The sequence below is a fragment of the Drosophila mauritiana genome, chromosome X (assembly GCF_004382145.1).
Source record: "Drosophila mauritiana strain mau12 chromosome X, ASM438214v1, whole genome shotgun sequence".
NCBI classification, from domain to species: Eukaryota; Metazoa; Arthropoda; class Insecta; order Diptera; family Drosophilidae; genus Drosophila; species Drosophila mauritiana.
The window spans coordinates 8,662,688-8,676,536 of NC_046672.1; the positions used below are offsets into that span (position 1 = coordinate 8,662,688).

At 42.5% G+C, this 13,849-nt stretch overlaps 1 protein-coding gene across 3 annotated transcripts; it reads left to right on the forward strand.

Moving 5' to 3' along the window:
- Window positions 1–778: 778 nt before the first annotated feature.
- LOC117148808 (probable serine/threonine-protein kinase yakA) lies at window positions 779–13,811 on the forward strand. 3 transcript variants are annotated; one of them, XM_033316452.1, is made up of 8 exons: window positions 779–1,225; window positions 9,557–10,416; window positions 10,513–11,128; window positions 11,238–11,574; window positions 11,776–11,908; window positions 11,972–12,134; window positions 12,216–12,533; window positions 12,593–13,811. In XM_033316452.1, exons 2-8 carry the CDS (start codon window positions 10,385–10,387, stop codon window positions 13,391–13,393), a joined length of 2,400 nt encoding a protein of 799 aa, XP_033172343.1. In that variant the 5' UTR covers window positions 779–1,225; window positions 9,557–10,384; the 3' UTR covers window positions 13,394–13,811. The 3 variants fall into 3 exon arrangements, with proteins under 3 accessions (XP_033172343.1, XP_033172344.1, XP_033172345.1); XM_033316453.1 differs by having other exon boundaries at window positions 11,972–12,113; XM_033316454.1 differs by lacking the exon at window positions 9,557–10,416.
- The last annotated feature ends 38 nt before the right edge of the window (window positions 13,812–13,849 follow it).

Below are 13,849 nucleotides of genomic sequence, written 5' to 3' on the forward strand. Positions count from 1 at the left end.
GCCTTTAAAAAATGCACAGTAATACATCCTTCCTCGTGAGAAATCTAAAGATTCAAATATATTCCATTGCAGAAACTAACAAATTGTTGTAAATATTAAATACTATTGAATATTCTTCAGATTTATCTGTAAGTTATACGATTTTCTCGCCGTGTATCTATGAATGTAAGCAATGAACCTATATGCGAAAAGCCACAAAATTGAGGAAAATTAGCCTAGGCGGCGACTGCGACTTGGTCTACTGCGGTTGCCTCGAACATATATGTTTATACATATGTATGGATAGCAAGTCTGGATCCGAATCGGTATCCAAAATCAGAATTAGCCGCTTAATTGCAGCGCTGTGGCAACGCCAGCAAACCGGAAAGAACGGCGACAATGATTGCCAATCTGATTTGCAAGCAATCAGTGCTGACTGTACTTCATAACACCAACATAATTAGTATAATTATAAGTTATACAAGTAAATAGCTAAAAGATGAAATCTTTCTCATATATTTATTATCTTTTGGAAAATTTGCTTATGAATGTGACTGATTCTTTAACCAACAACATAAATAGTTGCATGAATCTCTAAAGGACAAGATATATTCTTCAATTTACAAGTAAATCTTACACATAACCATATGAATTCGAAGATGGCTCTTTACTCTTTTTTAAGAGCTTTTGAAAAAAGCTAAGCTCTCATCTCTGATCGCCGGCGCACCGCAGTCGCGTCGCAGTCGCCGTTCGCTGCTTCCAATTCTGGCGCTTTGCAGCTCAGTTTGCTTTGAGCGCTGGAACGCGAAAGTCGTCGACGGAGAGCCAACGGTGCGGATGAAAGTTTCGCAGCGAACTGGGAAGATTTTTGAAAAGCGCAGGCGTGCAACGGTTTTTTTTTTTTTTAGTTTTTTTTGGGGGCTTGGGCTACGCTTCGTGGCGAACGGTGAATGGCAGCCTTTTTTTTCGAGTGTGGTGGCTGAGTGCAATTCAAAACGCATTTCGTGCATAATTTGTGGAATTTTACGCGTTGTAAAATCAATTTCATTGTGCAAATTTGAATTCTTGCCTGCTTTCCGTTGGCTTGCAGCGGCAACAGCTGAAATATAATGCAGTCACATCAAGCGGGCAAGCAATAAACAAATATCCCAAAAAAATCAAGAAAATTTACAAAAAAAATCAAAGAAACACACACACATTTGAAGAGTCAACAGCAATTACAAGGCACTAAAAACCGGAGGAAGAGGTGAGCAAATATTTCCATTCATTTGTTGTTCTTTCGTTGGGCTTAAAATATTTTTGTATTTTTTTTTTTTTGTTGTTGCTGGCTGATTTTCCGTTTATTTTGTTTCGCTGATTTTTGTTTCGGCATTGCAACTCGAGTCTAAATCGAATGGAGTACACAGAAAACAATAGAATATGTTGCAAGATTCCAAAAGAAAAATAAATAAAATAAGTGGTATTTGAAATTGAATAAGACTAAGATCCATTTACTTTGAATTTGAGCTGCCTAGTTTGATCAGAACCAAGAAACTCGAAGTGCACGCTCTTTTCGCTCAGTGTGCCTATCCCAGCTGGCTCATACACACACACACAGGCACACGCACACCAAGGCGCACAACCTCTTTAAAGTTGTCGCTGTTGTTGTTGTCCTCATTTATCTGGACTCAAAGAGCTGAAGTTCGAAGTCGCGGACTCAAAAACTCTGAGCCGTCTTCGATTATTGAGCCGTTTGACTTTTTTTCCAACTTCCAGCGAACCTGTTGGCCCCACAGGCAAAAAACAAAAACTACAGCAAATATATATACGAAACTGGTGAAAAAAGTAGATATATATACATATATATCTATATATATGAAAAAAAGATGAAAAAGATGCTCTGGTCAGCCTCTAGAAATAAGCGAGTATCTGTCTTTGAGCTCTTTTCTCTTCTCAATCTTTTGCTTTTTTTACACTCGTAAAGCCCATAAAGTGCCGCATATACTTGACCTATCCGAAACTGCGGGTTCTACCGGGCGGAATGGATAATGGGCAGTGGATAATGGTCAGCAAACTGGCCGAGTTGCTTACTGGGTTGGGTTGGCCAGTTGCACTTGGCCTTAAATCGCTTTATTTACCTGGAAAACCTCTAATTCGTTCAGACGGAATTGAGCGATTTAATGTTGGAAATGTCAAGTGCAGAAAAATAAAGTGGTTCTAATACATATCCAAGCAAAATGCACACATATATCACTAACAATACCCTAGATACTTTCAAAAAACCATCTTTTGAATATACTTCATATATAGGCTGTTAAGTTTTGAATATCCTTGGTGCTATTTGAATACATAAATACCCAAATAATTTGATAAAGACCTGATTTTTTGTTCACCGTGCATTCTGCTTTTGGGTTGAGAGCAATTTTCGTTTGGTTTTGGCCCCTCCTCGAGGCCCCTTTGAAAATGATTATTATTACTCTGCCGCATCATTATCGCCGCGCTTGAAATCTAATTTCTGGCCCGGCCACAATTTGCCACACGATTTTGTTTAGTTGTGTTTTGTCTTATTTCATTTTCTTTGTTGCGAGCCCCAAAGGAATTGAAAGTGCGCGCGCATGCGCAATTAAGGCCAAGTGCGCGCAAAAAAATATATACATGCGAGTAAATTCACAAAAAAAACATACAAACGTCAACTGGCAGGAAAAAATGAAAAACAAAAAAAAGAAAAAATTAAAAAAAAAAATAACATAAAAACGAGGGATCGTCGGCGGAGGAGGGAGGCTGAAGACTAAAGAGCAGAAATTCACTTTTTAGTTTCGTTGAAAAACACATCTTGCAGAACCCAGAAGAGAGCACCACATCCCCATCCAAATAAAAAAAAAGTAAAAAAAGAAGCCAGTTGGTGAAAATCCAGCGCATACAGGTTATAAAGATTTATGATCACTTTTGATACCGTCCGCCGTCCACTCGGCCTTCCAATGTAGGTGAAGCTCAAGTGAAAGAAGATAACGTGGCTTAGTGGAGATGGAGCTGGAGATGAAGCTGGCTCGGAGCGACTGGGCTCCACAACGCCATAAAGCCATATAGCCAACTATGCCCACTTAGATTCAGGTCATCAACGCCGGCGGGCCATTGAGAAAATCGCGATTTCTTCGAGGAAATCCAACTGAAAGAGAGCATCAATAAATGTAATAATTAATAAGAATAATGGCAAATCAGTTAAGATTTAATTAAATTTAAGTACAACCTAAGTTTGGTTAACAGGATAACCATTATTTTGCAAATAATTAAAAGTGTCTCATTAAGGCCTCAATCAACACTTCAGATTTTTGACAATGATTGATGGGCCGAATTGCTCGAGGAATGGGGTCAAAACTATTGATTTAACAACATATGCGTTACATTCATTTTATTTGCTTTTTTGGCATATGCATGTTTTCTTTTTTTTGTAATTATGTATGCGCAATTAGGTAATTGATGTCATAAAGTATCGATAAATGAACCTAACCTTTTTCGAATGAAATATTTTACACCCTTGTTATAGAAATATCTATTGCTCATAAAGGTCACTCTCCTGTTGTTTTATTGCCCGCGCAATCTGCTTTTTGTATAGCCACTTTTACACATAGTTATCTATCGTGATTCATTTGATTGAATCGTGTTGCAATCATTATGCATTCAAACAAATAGTTTCCACTTTGTATGCAACAGTTGGCCAATAGATCACTTAATGGCTTCTTAATTGGCAGTTAACGCGAAGTTGGCATCAAAAGTAGAAGTACAAGTGTGTGTTTTAGATTCAATCTTGACTTGTTCTATCAAAAACTCAAACAATTTGGCGTTTATTCACACAAATTCACTGAGTTAACAGCGTACTTCATTTGAATAAAAAGCGTGTATTCAGTTTTTGCTTCACTCATTAGCTGAAATATAAATTATATTAGATTCCAACTGCTATTAAACATTTGTTTGCCTCTCCCAGCCAACTGTAAATCCTCACTCTTTCACTCACTACACATTCATTAAGTTGAACTTCTTATCGCATTGCATTTAATTAGTCACTTCGCTTACAGGTTTTCTCACCATTCATTTGCTGCATTAATTCATGTTTTTGCATTTCCCCTCTTAAAAACAATATATATACATATATGTTGAAAGCGAGAAAGGCAAAAAAAAAATAATAATAACAATTACCAAGGCAGATAACTCATTAATAACTTGCATGGCAAAAGGTATTTTTAATTTTGTTGCCGAGCATTTTTTGTTACGGTTAATGTTGGAATAACTATTCATGAGACTTAAACGGGTTACTGCTGCTCCGCTCGTTGCTTTCTACCAACGAACAAATGAACAAATGAACAAAACCATACAAAAATATCACAAATATCACAAATACACCCACAGCGAAAAGTCCAAATACAAATCCAAATCCAAGACCATCCATCCATCCAACCATTCAACTATTCATCTATAACTTTTCGGGTCTTTCGAGTGTTTTTTGAATGGCCCGTGAATGCGGGCTGCCAAATATCGTGAAAAAATAACACAAAAAATTAACTCGAAGAATGGTTATTTGGAGCTCTTTCTCTATATATAGCAAACAGTCGGCTTTGTAGGCCCAATTGACCTTAAATTATTGCCCTGGCGTTGGCGTAATGTTTCAAAATTCTCGCATAATACACATATATTTAAGGTGAATACTTGGGCCCAGCATGTTTATTTGGCTTTTGACCACATTTGGCCACTGGCCAATGGGAAAAACATGCAAATCGGGTTTTTATGATACATACACTGTGCTGTTGCCTTTCGCGCTTTTTTCGCTCAATTAACCTGCGATATCCGGCCAGAAAGCAACCCGGGCAATTACAAATGCAGAGCAGCTCCAGCTCCAGCTCCACGTCCAAGTGGTCGTCGTCATGCCACATGCCACTTGCCACATGCCGCATGCGAGCTTTCACTGATCCAGCCAAGCACAACTGGGCAGTTTGGATCGGACTCTGATCCTAGATCCAAGATCGCACAATAAAAATCCAAAAAGAAGCAACAAAAAAAAAAAAAAACGTGGGCGAACTTTCCCACGTCCAAAGATTGCGGAGCAGCTGCACAGTGCGAAAAATGGGGGCAGAAGCATTGGAAAAGATACATATACTTAGTATTACAAAGCTGTCCAATATAACTCTTCTACGTTCTAACATCATTAAAAAAAAAAAAAGAAAAACATTTTTGAAATAATATAATCAAACCGACGACTTTCTTTCAAATGAAGAAACTGTTGGGCTGCTAGAAATGCAATGTCTTCTTTCACTTAGTGTGTATTTAAAACAACCAAATGTTTTTTCCTGCACAACAAAGCTTCGTCACGCTCCGATGTGTTGATTTGGCAAAAAAAAAAAAGTAAAAAAAAAAACTAAAAAAAAATACAGCAAATACACAAAAAGCCCAGGCAGATACACAAATTTCACAAATATCAATTGATGTGTGGCGGCGGCGTTACTTCAGCATGTTGCTCCCGGGTGCGAATCAGCAGCATCTGAATCTGAAACTGAAACATCACAAGCATCCCAAACATCACGGACTTCAAAAACATCAGCAGCATCAGCAGAAAAAATTGCCCTGGGGGCCAAATCTCAACGCGAATCGGATGGGAATGGAACCTGAGATCCGAAAAGTGCTGGAATGGCGGGTACCAGGCTCCGGAGCCTCGCCAAAATGTTCTCAGCTCAGAAACGCGACTGCACCTTTCACTTGGAGCGGAAGTACACGGAGAGAAATCGTGGTTGCTGAAGCTGAAGAAAAGAATATACTACATATTTGTCATGGTTTAGTTGTTACAAGAAGTTTTGCTAGCTGAAATGTTAGAGAAGCATATATAAATAATATTTTGTAAAATTTGGAATAATAAACATACATTTATGGAAGTAAGTTTTATGTTATCTTTTTTCTGTCTGCACGTACTTCATGGGATTTTTCTACGGGGGATTGGCAACAAGAACCGAGTGTTTAGGCTTCATAAATGGCGGGGGTGTGGCAGAAAAAAAAAATAATAAAAACAAAAAGGGGGAACGAAGCTTAGAACCGTGTTTTCCCACTAAAAAAAAGTTGAGTCAACTCGGGGGAAAAGAGTTGTACAATAGATAAGTATATTTACGTGATCGGAGCTGCGTTTGCTGTTTGCCCGAAATTTCCTGCTCATAAGCACGGCTCAAGGTCATTGGATACACTATTATTTCTATTTGTGGACCACACCCGTGACCACCAAGAGACAAAAGCTTTTTAATGGAAATGCCGTTTTGGGTGGAGGATTTTTGAATTCAATTTCGCTTTCAATTTCGAATTCGATTTGGTGGCATGGGGGGATCCAGTTTGCATGCAACATAGCCCCCCGTCAACTGAACAATCCAAATATTAAATAATATATCGTAATCGAAATGCATCGCTGACTGACCTTTTGCAATAATCGAAAGTGAACGATGCGATGCCGAAAGAAAACCGAAATTTCCCAATCGAAAAAGACTTAAAAAATCGAAATGCGAGGGGGGAGGAAAAACCTGAAATGCATATCGGTCTCACTTGGATTGCGTCTAAATGAAAAACTTTATAATAATAGCCGCCTGGAAAAAAAAGATGATGAAGAAAAGAAAAGTTAAGTTAGGCTTTCGTCACGCTTATACAATTTTTTTTGTTTATTTATTTTCGGTTTTCAGATATCAGTCTTCAGTTTTCGGCATCGTCTTGCTGTTGCGACTGCGCAACGTATTGAAAACCCTAGGTCCCCAGGTTTAGCTCCTTCCACCATCAACTTCGATTCCGTTTCCAGCTTCGATTGCAATTATCTCGCTCGGCTGTTGTCTAAATGAATTCAATTAAAAATTCACAATCGACAATAAATAACCCCAGCTTGGCGGCATTTTCACTGAATACTCATACTTCGCCGGACTTTGAGATACTCGAGCGAATGCAAAAAGCCAGCAAAATGCCAGGAAAAAAATTGCCAAGCGAAAAGTAAACAAAAACACAGCTCAAATCGCATTGCACAGTGGGCTGAAAACGATCAAAAAGTAATGCAGATGATTCATGAGTTCTACAGCAAGTGCACTTCGTCACTTGGTTCTAGCAAACTTACTACTTTGTTTAAAATTCTGGTTATGTTTTGAATTACTATAAAGTAGATAACATAGCTCCATGCTGATAAGATTCTTAGCAAGTAAATGAAATTCCTGTGTCTTCCGGAAAGACTTTCCATCTAAAGTTGCCCAATGACCCAAAAACTGATCACTTGGGGAACTTGGTAAACAATATCGATTGTAATCCCACCGGTGACACTATTTCAGCCACTCGAAACGCTATCTTATCGCCGAGTGCATTCAACTTGGCTGCACTTTTGGCCACTGTACGTACGTGTATATAAACAAATATACGTATATGCGATATATTTGAACCGAAGGTAGTTAGCACTCAGTATGCATAAAACTGCGAACTGGCGAGCGTGGGAAAAAGCATTGGCTAATCTCGGACTGGCCAAGTTTGACCAGTTCGTTGGCGGTTTCGGTTTCGGTTTTGCCTTTGGATTTTGGTTTTTGGCTATGGATGTCGGTCTTCGATTTGGGATGGCGACTTCCCCCTTGCAACGCACATTACTCATACGCCGCGTGGCCATGCTCGAGTAGGGTCAAGATACTTGGCTTTCGGCCGGCGAAGAATATCGATGGCGAATCGATATGCGGATCTCTGCTATTATGATCCGGTCCAACTTCTAAAGACTTTCATTCATAGAAACTTTCAAAAAACAAAAAAAAAAAACCATGAAGAGACAATAAAACAAAAATAACACAAAATAACTTCCAAACTAACTGACCATCAAGAACTGGCCGCGAAAACGGGTTTCTTCTGGCTTTTGGGTTTTGGCCATAATTTTTTCGTATTTCTCCGCACCCTGGCAGAATACAATTTTGTTGTTTTTTGTTGCAGATACATTTCGCAGGCAATCTAACAGTTGGCTGCTAATGTGATTTGTGAATGTTTCGACGTGTATTTCGCAAGGCGAAGTAAATAAATTACATTGGCAGTTTAACGACGTCGTCTTGCCGTTGGAAATTGTCGCCGATTGGCGGCGGCTTTTGTTTGAGTCTAAGATTTCCAGCCCGGTTGCAGCAGGGCCCAAAGCCCCCCGCCCTCCGCAAATTGCTGGCCATTTAACAAGCCAATAGATACAAAGCCCAGACACACAATGGTCGCACAAGATACAAAAACGAAACAATGGCACGCAAGCAAAAAAGTAGGCAGAAAAGTAGCACTTAAAGTGGAATCTATAAATCTTTTTCCCATGCAACTGCTGAAATCAGTAAACTGCTAGTAGATTATTATTAATAAAAATTTAAAAATAGGTAATATTGGAGCTAAACTATGTTCTAAGTCTTAAGATTTATTAGAAAAATGCCATGCTATTAAAATGACTCCGAGTGCACTGCGGATACGTGGTCATATTCGATACAGATACATGCACGGGCACAGATACAGATACAGATACACTGCCTGCTGCCGATGAGCTTCAATGGTTCGCGATCGCTTGATTGACAGTTAGCTAACCGTTTCGACTTAATACAAGTGCTTAACAGTTAGTCGGCGTGGAAATGTAGTGAGAGATACTTGCCGCCAAGGAAATGCCATCATATGTATGCACTTACTGTTGCTCCATGGGAAACCGATGTCGTTGCTTGGCCATTGTACAAACAGCACTTATCTGCCGATAACTGGAGCAATGGAACCTGTTCTTACACTGAAAAAACAACTAACATACAACTGACAATGGCAACAGTTTGCGATTCCGGGAAGCAGGAAACTTGTAATGATCGCGGGAAGTTTAATGGATCCATTGAGGTCTTCTGATTCTAGCTCTTGGATTCATTAAAGCGAATTATTCGTGGAAATTAGTCTTGTATGTGAAAGAGTTAGATTGGTAAAGGTTATTTGAAAATATATCTTTCACCTTGTCAAGTTCAAAACGCACTAAAATATCTGACGACTTGTAACCTTAGTTGTTACTCACATTTTAAGCAAATTGCAGAGGTGTTTGCAAAACATTTGAGTGATTTCGAAACGTGCGAACCTTCAACCCTCAACCCAAAGATGTGTAAGCTTAGTTGGCCGTAATTCACCGCATGTCCCAAGAAGTCGCACTTCAAAATAACAGCCAACAGTTTGCGAAAATCCCCTGCCATAAATAAGGAGCGAAGCCTCTGCCCTCAAAAGGGGACACATTTCGCTGACCTTAACCTTAGCCCCAATCTCTTTTTTTTTAGGAAATCTGATAGGAGATATGTACATACATATATACGAAACTGAGTGGCAGGCATCTGTGGAAAATACAGAAAACCAGTTGCTGCAGAACCTTACAAGTGAGTCGCGATCTTGGCCTGAACGAGTTGGCCAGTTGGACAGATGGAAATTGTTGTTAAAATATGGGTCGTGCGACAAGAAATGAGAAAGTGCCAGTGAGCCGAACGGCTCAGACCGTTAGAATCGACTTTATGAATGCAAGTCTTGGGCTTGGCCAGCACACAAATCGAAGAGCCACTAATGGCAGCTGGTTTTTTTCCAGGGGGTCTCCATCACCATCACTCCATCGCCATCGCCATCGCCATCTCCGTCTCCTTGGCCATCGTGGACCACCAAAAAAGCACTCGAACCGCTAGCGAGTAGCGTGCGAAAATGGAACGAACCCAGAAAATATAGCCCCAGGGAATATGCCCGCTGCTTTCCGAAGAATCGAGAACGAGAGAAAGAGCTAGCTAGAAAGACCGAGAAGAAAGAGCACGAAATTCTAGCAGAAGGAAGCGGGCGAGAGCTACATGCATTCAAACGTGTTTACAGCACTTTTCAAAACTAATTTAAAATAATGTCCACATTTAGGAGGTTGTCATTAGGAAAGGAGTTTTAAAAATAGCCTTGTAGTATGTGAGAAGAATCGAGAAGAAGACAGGGAAAGGTCTAGAAGACTCTGAAAAGAAAACAGTAGAAAAAGTTCAAAAAAGAGTTGCAAAATGCATTGCAAATAATGGAAAATCTTCTTTATTTTTAAGAAAGCTCATAAAATGTAATCAAGGGACTTGGAGAAGATTTCCGAAATAAGAAGACCAAATTCTAAAGATATGATTTTATGATTCTTTCCTATAGTTAGCTCTATTTGGTCAGCATCATTAGCTGATAAATTGGACACCATTAATTTATTCATTCGCCCATTTCGCTTTTGTCTTATTAATTGGCTTGCATGCTCGAAACTGTCAATGAGGCAAGGTCACCGATCGGTTAAGGAAACGAGTGGCGATGTGAGAACTCTTAAGATCTCGAAGATAAATAGGAGAGCGACTGGTCGAAAGGTGACCTAGACAAGTGGAAACCCCGCTTAGAGCTTGAAGTAGAAGAGGAAATGAGATCCAATGGAATATTTTCAGTTTTAGAGTAACTATCTGAAATCCAACTGAAATTCATATTCATATTATAAATGTTTTTAAAAAGTAACCCCACTAACCTGTGTTCCATTTGTATGTTTTTCAGGGATCTCTTCGGGATCAGGATGTCGGCTGCCACGCACATGGCCATGCCGGCTCACGCCGTCGTCCCGCCGCCCGGCACACCGCCTGTGCTGGGGGGCAGTGGGTGCTCCAATCTCAGCCTGCCGTCGGGCAAGCGTGGCCACAAGCGCAGCGTCTCGCTGGAGAATAATGCACCGCTCGCACTGCGCAGCACTCCCAGCATGGGCCAATCCTCGCTGGGCTCGCCGCTGCTGCAGTTTGGCCAGGCGCAGGGGCAAGGACACGCGCAGGGCTTCCACACGGGCACATTGAAGTCGCGTCAGGAGCAGCGCCGGCTGAGCCAGAAGTTCGGGAGTCACAGCAACTTGGATGACGAGGGTGTGGGCATTGGTGTGGGCATGGGCATGGGCCTGCAGATGCGCAGCAAGTTCCAGAACATACGGCAAATGTTCGAGCTGAGTCGCAGTTGTGTGGGCGGCGGGGGCGGCGATGGCAGAGGGGGCGCGGCCGAGGAGGAGGCAATGCAATCTCTGCCAGCAACATTGCCGCAGCAGCAGCAGCAGCAGCAGAGGCGCACCACGCCCATTGCCGGCGGAAGTCGCCAGCAGCAACAGCAGCAAATGGGCGAGGCGGAACAGGTGAGGCTCTCAGCTACACTGAAAATAAAAGTACTAATTAATTATGCTTCACCAACACTTTGACCCCATTTGAGTTCGGGTTTCCAACTAATCGATTTGCCTTTCCCAGACCAGCGGCAACTTTCTGCGACCCATTGCCTTCAAGCCCATTCCGTTTGAGCCGGACTACCGCATCGCCTGCCAGCAGCAGCAGCAGCACCAGCAGCAACTGCAGTTGCAACAACAGCAGCAGCAGCAGCAACAGTTGCAGCTGCAACACCAACAGCATCAGCAGCAGCAGCAGCATCAACAGCAACACCAACAGCAGCAGCAGCAGCAACAACATCAGGCGCTGCAGCTGTCGACGGATGGCGGGCAGGCGGGGGGCGTGGCGGCCGAGCGGTACGGCTACGGATCGACGCCGTCACTTGCCCCACTGCCCACCGCATCGGCCCAGAAATTTGGCAGTGAGTAGCAGTTAACATTCCGCTCTATCTAGATTAAATACTCACTTGACATTGGGGCCATTTGCAAGCCATAAATTATAAATTAACTACGTGAAGTTAAGTTAAGTGAACAAGATTGGGCTAGAATTAAAGAGAGAAATAAATACAGAAACTACTTAAAATAATTAAATATATAAATAACTCAAATACTTAACTTTAAAGGTACCACTGACCTACGTCACTTGGCCGCTCGACGTCGCAATCATCGCCTGCTGCAGCGCTCCAGTAACGAGGACTCCCTGACCTTTGACCTCCTGAGCACGGGCAGCCACGACAGACCCGATGGAGCCAGCAGGTTGGCTATATGCAGTATCTTTAAGTCTCACATATAATATCTGCTTACCAATTGGTTGGACAGCAAGAGCAGCGGCACTGTGGTGGGCAGCAGCGACCTGACGCCCTCGCCGTCGGATTCTGGGATCTCGGAACTGGAGGCGGCGCTAAAGGATCGCGACTCGGAGCTCTCGTACCTGCGACAGGCCATGGAGCACAATGAGAAAGTAATTTTCCAAGTTCAAAAGGTTAAGCAGGCAGTCGCCCGCCCATGGAAGTCATGTTTTTAATACCCTTTCCTGTATTGCCATATGTGTACTTTCGTTTAGGACAAGGAGGTGTACTGGGAGCACGAGACGCAGCGCTTGCGGCTCTTCTACGAGGGTCAGCAGCGGGAGTGCCAGCTGAAGCTGCGCAAGATGGAGCAGCTACTCGGACTGCAGCAGTTCCAGCTGAAGCAGCACAAGCTGCGCCAATCGGAGCAGGTCAACCGGCTGCAGCAGCAGCTCGATTTGGCCAGGGACTCCAGCCAGGGGCTGCAGCAGCAGGTGGACGCACTGCGTCACCAGCTGGAGGACAGCGAGTGGCGCGTCTGCGAGCGCAACGGGGAGATAGCTTTACTCAAGACGCAGCTCAAGGAGGCGCATGTATGTTAATAACTAATAATTAATAAGGGAAAATTCATATATTGTTTATATTTTTGCAGCTGGAAATCAACATGAAGGATCATGCGATTGTCAGCCTGAAGCACAGCAGCAACAGGAGCAGCAGCAACAGCAGCAGCAGCAACAGCAGCATCAGCAAGTCCTGTGACACAAACACAAGCCAAAGTCAACCAAAGCAGCAGGCGAAGGAGGAGCAGCAGCAACAGCAGCCAGAGTTGCCGCAACAGCAGCAGCAGCAGCAGCAACAACATCAGCCCGACCAGCAGCAACTGCAGAAGATCATCACGCTGAAGGATCAGGTGATTGGAGCGCTGACCAGCGAGCTGGCCAAGTTGCGCAAGGAGCTCTCCGATCTGGCCATTGCCCACGAGTACGGCGAGGAGCCCTGCGGCCGATACACTCGCCTCAAGCAGCAGCTGGACAACCTGAACGAGATCTGCCAGAAGACACGAAAGTACACAACAAGATCCGCATCCCCAACAGCAGCAGTAGCACCGCCAGCAGCACACGTAGCACCAAGCTGTGCCCAGGAGCTGCCCAAGTTGGATGTGCTGGTGCAGCGATTGCAATTGGACCAGGGACAGGGTACGCAGCAAACGCTGGACACGCTCATCGAGGAGTCCACCACGTATGCGGAGGATATAGCCAAGCTGCGCCAGAAACTGGACGACTTTCGTCTGAATCTCGAGCTGGAGAAGCGTCAGTGGAGCGCCGAGAAGGACAAGGTGCTGGGCTACCAGAAGCAGCTGCAGGCCCACTACATCCACATGTACCAGAAGCTGCGCTGCCTGGACAGCGCTGGAGCAGCAGCTGGCCAGGTGGAGGCCACCAGTGGCAACTGAGCGGAGCTGGGAACTGCAGGCAATGGTGCTATCGTCGCTGGGCTAACAAACTTAGGAACCAAGTGGAAAACTTTCTTCCTTGCAACTGAACAATATAATGTTTTTAAAATACAAACATATTTGAATACTATTTATACTTTTGCTATAAAAATGGATTCTTTAAATTGTCTGCTCTTATTTTTAATGTTAACTTTTATTAAAAATAAAAGTTAATGGCACTCAAAACCAGTGAGTTTGAAACATTTTCCTCCCCCGGCGATAAATAATACACGATTTTCGATATTACTAGAGTTGATGTACACATAACTCTGATGAATATTTATACAAGATATGCGTAATGAATTTTTTGTTTTTAATATTTTACAAATATATATATATATGTGTACTTTTAATTTATTAAATGTAATTATAAACGAGAAAAAACAACATTTGTGATTTCGCATGTTGAATATAATA